The sequence below is a fragment of the Notolepis coatsorum genome, assembly GCF_963971535.1.
Source record: "Notolepis coatsorum genome assembly, chromosome: 1".
NCBI lineage: Eukaryota > Metazoa > Chordata > Actinopteri > Aulopiformes > Paralepididae > Notolepis > Notolepis coatsorum.
The window spans coordinates 168,910,544-168,921,625 of NC_140165.1; the positions used below are offsets into that span (position 1 = coordinate 168,910,544).

The window sequence follows — 11,082 nt, forward strand, 5'->3', positions numbered from 1 at the left end:
ATGAGACATACTGTAAATTTGTATGCAGTTGTACGGTTTCCTGCGACTAGGGCACTGTTACAAATAAACTGGGAGTCATTAACAGCAGTGTAGTCATTCATTAATGTAATGAAGGCGATTCAAGTTCTACAGAGATACTGATAAATGCGATGAATCATTCGATAAACAGTATGAGACAAAGGAGGGAAAAAACCAAGTGACAGTGTCTGTTGTTTTCTGTGACATTAAGAGCTACTGGCGTTAACATGAAGAAATATAGAGGGGGAGAGAATTAGTTGCTGTCTATTGTCATACTGGAAATAATGACCTGGCACACCACCGCATGCTAGATTCAATTCACTACAATTACAGATAAAACCAAACTCATCTGGATTATGTGTGTGTGTGATTTTTGTTTTTACAGTGAATTGCAGAGAGAGTAAGGAGTGCCAAAATACTCACTACAGCCTGCAAAACATCTGTTTGGCTGCTACTATCTTCTCATGGTTCACACATGCTTAAGGCCTAAGGAATATTTAATGGCACTCACTCCTCTCTTCCTACTTTTTTTGTGTGGAGGGGGTGGTTGGGTGGGTGGAGGGTGGTGTTACATATATGTGTGTGTTTATACACAACAGGCCAAGATTCCACAGCCAGACTCATCTGAATTGGGCACCTGCAACCTTAGTCTGCACAGGAAGTTTCATATCCTCTCATATCTCAGGTCCCCTATTTCCTCTGGGTTTCTGGATGGGAGTCAAGACATTTATAATTACTACTGTTACAGGTGAGCAGAGAGCATGTGAAACTGGAGACCAGCTGGTGTACCCCCCCCCCCCCCCCACTACCCCTGACCCCCCTCCCCACATGTCTGACACCATAGGCCCTTCATGTTTTTCATTCACACGACCAGAGACAATACCACCCTGCTCTCCTGGGTTTGGCAAGGGTGCCCTAGCTGTCAGGGACTGGCAAGACGTCTCTCTCTCGCCTGCGTGTGGGCGAGCGCTGAAAGAGCGGACCGAATCCCCCCCTCCATCCGAAGGAATATGAGGAACAATAATTTGGATGCAAGAGTGTGATGGGGAATATAACCTTTCACTTCTTCACAGTAGTCGGATGCCATGACAGAGACACGGCAGTTTGCCAAGTTGGGCCGCAAAGCTTTATGAACGGTAGCGTGTGATGCTAACTTCTTGATGTGATATTAGTTAAGCCGATGTCACGATTACGTAATCCGTTTTGATATTATTTTGCACTGGTTATTTTCTGCTGCTGGAAACTGTAACGATGGACTTTGCCCGTTTGGTTCTGTACTTCTCTTCTGCTTCCAGTAAACTCCCCACAAATTCACAGAGCAAACACTGTATTCCTCGTCAGTCCATGTGAAGTGTTGAGTAGACGATGAAAAAGGGCAAATGAACGATGAAGAAAGATTTAGAGTGGCTGAAAATGGTTACAAAATAAAAATATATAATAATATAAATATGAAATAATGTCAAGACGATTCGAACGTCCCCTTAAAAGGGGTATTGCACACTGAATAAACATTTCCCGCCCTGGTTGAAACGATGGTATATAAATCCTGGTCGAATTCTTAACCGCAGAGTATATTATTTTGAAGATCATTCCCCACCTTTGACACTTCGGCCAGGCGGGAGTCGTGCAGACGTTAGCTTGTTTGGTGGAAACCGCTAGTCGGCCCGGTGTTGTGTAACATAATGGAGAATTAGTCATTTAATATGTTTTTCATTGTCTTCATCGTTACTGAAATGCCACACGGGTTATGTTTTTCAATCGTGTCGACACTCGACTGGATCCCATCCCTTTCTGGCGTGGCTCTGGGCCAACTCAGTCCTCCAGACCACATGAATGGAGCGTCTTTCAGGAGGGGAGAAACTCTCCACTATCATGTGTGATGAAGGTAGAAGCTTAAGTAACTCTGTTCTCTCTGGGCACAGAGCTCCATCATATGCTTTCAATACGTTTTTCTAAGCAATAAATTAATTGAACCGTTAAAACTAAAAAGGATTTTATTTGGGAACGATAGGGCCACATTGGGACCTGGTCGTTCAAACTCATTAAAGGCGCTTGTAGGATTTTCAATCGTATGGAACGAGGACCATGACACTCGAACGCATACAAATTATGTTCAACAAGAACGTAATTAAATTGGAATAAGGACCGTGTAGACTCAACCACATACAAATTACCTTCAATAAAAATACAATTTCACCCAAAACAAAGATTACGAGCCAAAATGTGAGTTTAGAAAGGCAGAAATCTCAGCACCTGGTATAAATCAACAACCCTTTCAACCCCCCCCCCCCCCCCCCGATACATAATGGTAACGTTTTTTCTATGATACAGTGAAAATAGTACTGATTTCACCTTTAAATGTTCAAACAAATGAAATATAGTATAGCTATAAAGACAGAGCTAATCTAAAAGCATGCATTAAAGCTCATTCCAAGGCGGGCGCCCGCGTGGCGCACCATGTTAGTGCATCGCACACCTACACGGCCGTCCCGGGTTCACTTCCCGCTCCCGGTGACATTTGTCGCATGTCTTCCCCGCCTCTTCCCTCGTTCATCCTCTCCTCATCTGTCGGTCATGTCTGACCATGAAAAGCAATAAATGCTAAACATTTTTATAAATAAATAAAAAAATAAAAAAGCTCATTCCAACGATGTGCAATATCTTTTTTTCTGCTGTGATTCTACTGTCTAATGGTTTTTATTTATTTATTTTACCATTTGAATGTTCTTGTGAATAAGTACATATGTAGCAGAGGGTATGAGTGGGTGCATGAATGTGTGGTGTGATAGTGAGTATGGGTACAACACATGTATGTATGGCAGTGTGTCTATGGGTACATCATGGATGTGTTGTGTGGCAGTGTGTGTATGTAGGTATCGTTCTTTTAGGTGCTGCACAAACTAATTTCGTTGTACCGTATTGTGCTTAATGACAATAAAGCTTTCTACTCATCACAGATACGGTAAATGTACTTTAAGTGTACTGATGTCCGGTTAAATTAACGAATTAATTGGTGAACTGAAAGATTACAGTTTTAACTTGTGTATCTAATACTCGTGCCGTGCGGGACAACAGTATAATGTTTATAGAAAATGCACGTCAAAGTAGATACCTTTGTACTTATGAGTAAACACCTAGCAGGGCTGTGGGTTGTGTCCTGGGCTCTCTCTTATGAGTAAACCCCTAGCAGGGCTGTGGGTTGTGTCCTGGGCTCTAAACACCTAGCAGGGCTGTGGGCTGTGTCCTGGGCTCTAAACACCTAGCAGGGCTGTGGGTTGTGTCCTGGGCTCTAAACACCTAGCAGGGCTGTGGGTTGTGTCCTGGGCTCTCTCTAAACACCTAGCAGGGCTGTGGGTTGTGTCCTGGGCTCTCTAAACACCTAGCAGGGCTGTGGGTTGTGTCCTGGGCTCTCTCTGAGAGAAGAGGCTCTTTTCAAATGGATTTATGGAGCCAAGTGTTTTTCATAATGACACCATAAGGATTTACACCTTCCTTGTCAAGTGGACTGAAGACTGAAGGTGTGGAAGTTAACAGGGTAACCTCGCTGTCACCGGTCTTCCTAAACCAGTGATTAAGAGACAGAGGACATGATGTTGACATGTCTGCCAAGACAGTAATTTACACTCATTGCACAAACAGGCGTTTCACCACCAACGGACATATTCATGGTGGAGCACACTTACCCTGTCATAATCAAAAGATGTGTGTCTCAGAGAGTCTGCGTGCGCACGTGCGAGAGCGGCGGTGTTGTGTAAGCAACGAGGGAGAGGTAAAGAGAGAGAGAGACATGGGAAAAGGGAGGTAAAGAAAGAGAGAATGCTCGCTGTGCTTGTTGTGATAAATCATTTGGTCCCACAGTATCGTCTAACTTGGGCTCCGTTTGATCTTGATCGCAGTAAGATGGTGGTTTTGAAGTGAAAAACTCCAGAACTGCAGGTCAGGCTCTGGCAAGGCAGGGCCACTGACCCACAGAGGGAGCCAGGGCCATAACTTACACCCCAGTGGACAGCACCTAGCACTGGGGAGCCCCCAGCCTCCATCTGCACTATCTCAATCAGTGACAGATTGATGGCACCTCTTATTCATCCACACTGACTGGACTTCTCTACGTAGATTACTTTACAAAAAGGGAAAAACTCTTATCTTCAGCCGACATGATTCTGCACATAAGCTCCTATGATGACAGGGTGCCAACAGCACCGTGAGCAAAGCGAGGATGAGAATGTCTAACTGTTGATTAAGAATGGGTAGACAAAACAACAGATAATGAACAAGGCTGTTGCATTTTGTCTGGAGTTCAGACACACTTGGTACTGTTTGTACTACTTGAATTTGAAAATCAAACTATATTCAAGTTACGACCCAGTTTCCCCCGGCCTTGATTTCAGCGTGTGCATGCTTATCAGTGACCTAATCCGCAACCGTGCTACAGTGATTCCAGTTTAACATTAACCTGTGTTGCTTTTGCTCTAGTCTACAGTCTCTATTATTAATAATCTATAACCTTGTCCAAATGCAATGATTAAATCAACTGTTATATTGTTACCGCAATATACATCTTGCAACAAACCAACTGCCTTTTTTACAGACTGCTCCTTCTGCAGAACAACACAGAATAAACCAGAAGTGTGCTTTCCACCAATCACATAAGATTTATCCCTCCTAGGTGTCTGGTTTAACAACTCAGGGCCGTTGAGTGGTGTGAGTAGCCACCAAGGCCACAGCAATCACCCAGTAAAGCCTCCCTGCATGTGTTATTATCCATATACTATAGTCTCTCTCTCTCTCTCTCTCTCTCTCTCTCTCTCTCTCTCTCTCTCTCTCTCTCTCTCTCTCTCTCTGTCCAGCCTCTCCACTTTTGCACAAGTGAAGAACATCAATAAATAGCACATCAGGGTTCTCTAATTTATGGCTTCCTTGGTGGGACTATCAACCACGGCGGACTACCTCACAGACACAGAAAAGATCTGACTCCTTTCACCTGGGGTCAATCAAACATGTTGTGTTTAAAAAGAAAAAGAAAAAAACAACTGGGTTTTGTGTCTCGCATGCCCAGCTGGTTTTAGGCCGCCATAGCGTTAGTAAGTGTGTGTGTGTGTGTGTGTGTGTGTGTGTGTGTGTGTGTGTGTGTGTGTGTGTGCGTGTGTTGGGGGGGGCAGCTGAGAGAACCCTCTCCTTTTTTTTATGGCTTTAGAATGGGGTGTGTGAAAAGTGTGGCACTTGGATAATAAAGCACGGAGAGATATGAAGGGACCTTTCAAAGTGTGCACAGTGCTACGTAGATGCACACAGCGAGGAAGATAGCTTAACTGACATGTTCACACAAAGTCTCTTTGATGGTGAGCAGTTCATGACTTGGTGAAAGGGACGAGGGGCCTCGGCTGCAACAACACCTCTCTATCTCACACTTCTGGGGCTGAAGTAAACACCTGTTAAGTAGCGATCCCATCCGTATCTATTTGGATATTTTCAGGGACACTCGGGTGTAAAATATTTTTCTGTTGCAGTCACAGTGGTCTTATCGACCGTGATCCGAGGTGAGGTGAGCAAGAGTATAGAAGGGAGGAAAAACATGTTTAATAAATCTATGTAAAAAAAGAATAATAATAATAATAATGAATACAAAGATTTGCCGATCTGTGCATTAAGCATGGCGCTCTATCCACAAGCCCTACCGGCCTGCTATCTGTCTGCTGTTCACTCACAACAGAAACAGGGTGTGTGGAGAAGCCCACGTCAGGGGGTGCCCATAAATCAGGGCCCTCCTGCCCCCTGTGTCCACCAAACCTACAGGGACTGGATGATCCAAATTCCTGGGGGTTAATTCACCAAGTCGCTCCCTAATGTTCTACTATATACACCTTTCCGTGCATTCTTGCAACGGAGAGCTGGTAACATGACTGTGCACAGAAAAGCAGACATATGCTCTACTCACACTGGTGGACCTTACAGTACTGAGTACGACTTGCCCTTTGCACTAGTATCGAGGCCAGCGATTATAGCGTTGAACTTACGATGCACTATCGGCCTGTGTTGGCGTGCCCTTTACACTCTCCCGATCATAAACAGAACGCAATTCAGAGAGAGCCTCCCACGACAACGGGACTACAAGGCCACTTAAGTGTACGACAATCACTCCTTCGAACCAAAAAGCAGCTTCTTCTCGACTGAAAATCAGTGCCAGTAAAGGGGCGAGTTCAAACTATGGTAACCTAATAAAGTTAGATACTGAAACTAGTTATTCATGTTGGTGTGTCCGAAATATTATTAGTAAACCACAAGGAACAGCTCACCAGCAATAGCTCAACTCATATAGTCACGCATTTTACGTTTCACCGTGGGATAAATGTACTATAAGGTGGACAAATGAATCCCAGAGGAGGTCAGATGATGAAGCTGAGACTTTTCACACCAAGGATTTTACGAATAAACAGGCTGGAAAATAATTCAGTAGCGGGTTCACTTTATTTGTCGTCTGCCAAGAGTCATGCATCAAGCACACATTAGACTAGAGTGAAGTGAAAGACTGATGAATATGATATATTTTATGTTGTTGCATAAGTGGTTTACTGTTTACCTGTTTGTTGAAACAGATTTTTGGATGCTGAAACAAGCTATATGGAGATATCCATGTCCCCAAACAGAGTGTGTACTATGGTACGGATCAACTTCATCTTAGCTTCCCATCAAGACAATTGAGTTACATTCTTGTTTGATCCTTTATTTTGAAGGCAATGGCATCATGTGTCTAATAATGAAGTATTCTTGACGCAAACACCAATAATGAAGTATTCTTGACTCAAACACCAATAATGAAGTATTCTTGACTCAAACACCAATAATGAAGTATTCGACTAAAACACCAATATATTCTCCAACAATTCTCAACTATTCTCCACTCAAACACCAATAATTAAGTATTCTCCACTCAAACACCAATAATGAACTATTCTTGACTCAAACACCAATAATGAACTATTCTCCACTCAAACACCAATAATGAACTATTCTCCACTCAAACACCAATAATTAAGTATTCTCCACTCAAACACCAATAATGAACTATTCTTGACTCAAACACCAATAATGAACTATTCTCCACTCAAACACAAATAATTAAGTATTCTCCACTCAAACACCAATAATGAACTATTCTCCACTCAAACACCAATAATGAACTATTCTCCACTCAAACACCAATAATGAACTATTCTCCACTCAAACACCAATAATGAACTATTCTTGACTCAAACACCAATAATGAACTATTCTCCACTCAAACACAAATAATTAAGTATTCTCCACTCAAACACCAATAATAAACTATTCTCCACTCAAACACCAATAATGAACTATTCTCCACTCAAACACCAATAATGAACTATTCTCCACTCAAACACCAATAATGAACTATTCTCCACTCAAACACCAATAATGAACTATTCTCCACTCAAACACCAATAATGAACTATTCTCCACTCAAACACCAATAATGAACTATTCTCCACTCAAACACCAATAATGAACTATTCTCCACTCAAACACCAATAATTAAGTATTCTTGACTCAAACACATTCCAACTGTTTCAGGGACTCCATCTACATCTATCTTCAAGGAGGTGGCTTCTAAAAGTGTATTATAGCATAATATATGTGGACATTTCTCAGAAAATGGAGATGCTCAGGAACTCAGTCTGCAATTTGGAATAATTTTCCATCTCTTAAAACAAATGTATAGCCTCGTTATATACACATTTTAGATTACAAATGACAATAACATGCTGAAACCTATTGCCTCATTCAACTATGTGAAGATTCCATAGATAAGAAGAATAAGACAGCATTTACACCTTACATCCTAAACCAACGCTGTTATCATCCATATAGGCTAATTACTTTTTGTGTCATTTAGTACTGCATCATGAGCGTTCAGCACAAATGTGGACGTTGAGACCTTAAATTCAGCCTTTACCCATTGACGCCATAAACTTGAATTAGGCTAGACTAAATCATGTTTGCCTGCCTATTTCTACAGCAACATATAGAACTAAAATTGACAAAGACACGTTTAAGTTTAGAAAGAGTTGTGTTCAACTCATTTAATGGGGGGAAAAAAGATTTGATTGCATGTTCCACCAGCAGACATTGTTGCTCTATTCTCTATCCCTAGAAAATATTTTTCAACTGGACTTTGATTCCCTATTATTCTTTAAAAATCAAATAAACCGACAAAAGGCCTATATGGTCTATATGCCCACTTCAAGAAGATGGTCCGCACTGTAGCCCAGTTTATTTCAACATCCCATAGGGATGTTTCGAGACAGTGGTCTTCTTCAGACTACTATGCCCACTTCCAATCCGGTTTTGCATTTGTTATACAATGAAAAAGTATTTATAAAAAATATGAGACGTGTGTGGGCTTCATCTGGAAACGTGGCATACTAAACGTTGTAATTGTATCACGTTCAAAACAAGATTCTCACAAAACAGAGCCTAGGCTATCACGATCAACCATGACACACCCTAACTACCTAAGCCTACTTTTAATTCAACAGGATATGACAAAGCCCACAACATGGTTATTGTATAACGTTATAAAGTATACTATTACGGATAATATAATCTTGTAGGCTATAGACAACGACTTTAAGTCTATTCAATCGGTTACGCAATTACCTAGCGATAATATGCTGCATTATCAATCACAAATTAAACGTTAGTGACAGGCAATTACAAATGTATAATACAAAAAAACGTAATTATTAATCAATTTTCCATTGTGGGAGAGGCACAACTTTGGGAAATTGCAGAAAGACTATTGGAACATAGCAAATTAAAAACGTTGATGATCATGACACCTACAAAATGCAATCGTCAACTTGCATTAGATGGATGCTTGTTGCTACAGGTGACCTGGCGTTAAGCGCAACATAGCCCCGTAAATGTTGTCACCTGTGCGTAAAAGTTCGTGCCAAACTGACGCGGCGTGGCGCAGACCTGCCACTGACAACACACAACACTTTCTGTTTTATTTGTATTTTTATTTACTTATACTTATTTTTACGTATGTTATTGCACATACCGCAGACCGTTTATTGTATATAAATACCTGCTTTTTTATTCTGTTAATTGTTTCTTTTTGTTCCGTTATGCTGTGGAACAAACGGAGAGTAAGAATTCCATTCTACTTGTTGCATATGGCAAATAAAACGGAATCTGGAAGGACTGAAACACATCTGGGAGTTAAAGTGTCGTTACACACACACACTAGAGAAGCTCTTGTGACCTAGAAGAGGAGCCTAAACCCTAAAGGCTCCAGCGACACAGACCTTGGTGTACAGGATCTCCGGGTTGGGCACCGGCGAGGGCATCAGCTGGAGAGATGCCATGAGCGCAGCGGCGTCGCCCTTCACTTCACCAGGGAGCTCGATTTCACTGGAAGTCATCGCGTCTGTGTCTCCGCTTGCTGTTGTGCGTCCTCGGTTTTTTCCCCCTAACAGATGTTTGATTAGGACTTTGGAATCCTTCCTGTGTTTATAACCAGGTGTCAACGGCAGTCCATTTTTATTGGGTAAGGGAAAGGGCCGCCCTCTCGAAAATTAAAATCGAGCATTTACATAAACGACCTCGGCCGTGCGTGCTGGGGAGGGAGGGGGGGTAACAGCCCAGCCCCTTGGAGGATCCAGACTATCATTTCCTCTCCTTTCACCCACAAAAGAACTAACATTTAAAAAATGTAAACGAAGCTGGCACTTTGCCAAAGATTGGCTCAAACACTAAAAGTAGTGATTTAGGCCTATTTCAACTGTGGTAGCCTGCGTTATCCTAATAAGCTGTTTGGTAACAAATTATGGGATTTAGATACAAATGAGTTTGCTGTTGAAGATAGGCAATTATGTGTGAAATGTCACTGAATTCTACGAATTATAGTGAAATTGTAAATGGTCTTACAAATAACATTTATATTTTATGTCAGGCTAAAATATCGAATAACTTTGGCAACGTTTTCCCAATTAGCTGTTGTTTATGACATCCAATAACACAGATGAAAGTTGAGCCAACTATTATCTTAGCCTGCATGCATGTGACGTCACCATTGTAAACACACATGCTAAAACAATACAAACCTATTCCACACATGACGTGGATGTGTGAACGTTTACCACACTTAGCAATTTACGCGCAAGATCTAAGATGTTATCAAGGTGTGGTCTAACGATTACCACTAGGCCAATTTCCTAGTGTGTTGATGAGGGATATCTCCCCCGTGGTGATGATTCCTCCTAGCACCCATACTCTTCCCACCCACACACTTCTCAATAAACATCTCACCACTTAACTGGGGGCCCATTCAAACGACGGTGTCTCAGCAAACTTGTGTTGTGTTAATTACAGCTCGGTAAGGCGACAAATAAGGAGACAAACTAGTGATGGGGATTGCAATAGGGATTTCTATTTTTATTTTCATCTCCATCATTTAATTGAGATTGAGTGTCTTCCGATGACCTCACTGGGGGGGACACATTCAAACAAATGTACTCTCAATAGCTGTCAAACTAAATTGATGTGTGCAAAACTGTTTCAAGTTTTGGGATATGTGTGATTAGGCGCAAAATGAATCAGCGTTGTTTTTAAGTGAAGCGCAATTAAGCTACCCAGATATCAACACGTGTATTAATGTAGCCCAGACTGTTTTTAACTAATGAAAACAGCTATAAACCATGGTTATGGTTAGATAAATAGTCCGTATATTATTTTTATTTTTGGCTTGTTTCCGGAGAAAAGCCTGTCTGATTAGAATCAGGAGAGGGGGAAGAATGTGGAGATTGTGTCTAGATAGAGATGCATTAGTGGCCGAGAGGAACGGCCCGAACGGGTCGAATTATACATAGGTCTATTACCGTTATCTTATCTTAAAGAAAAAACTCTTGGCAAGAAAATTCTCTTAATTTCCAATGCTAATAATGTGAGTTGTCTGACAGGACAAAGGAGACAGATGTAGGCCTATAATTCGCTAAATCCCCCCGGATGATGCTTTACCTCCATCACCACACCAGCCTTTTT

At 41.7% G+C, this 11,082-nt stretch overlaps 1 protein-coding gene across 1 annotated transcript in view; it reads right to left on the reverse strand.

Annotated features, from left to right (window-relative positions):
• aldh1a2 (aldehyde dehydrogenase 1 family, member A2) overlaps positions 1–9,502 on the reverse strand; it is a 33,712-nt gene extending 24,210 nt beyond the window's left edge. Inside the window, exon 1 of the mRNA XM_084319566.1 lies at positions 9,348–9,502. Within this exon, the coding sequence (XP_084175692.1) occupies positions 9,348–9,464 (117 nt within the window). The 5' untranslated portion in view covers positions 9,465–9,502. The remainder of the gene's footprint in view (positions 1–9,347) is intronic.
• Positions 9,503–11,082: the final 1,580 nt, after the last annotated feature.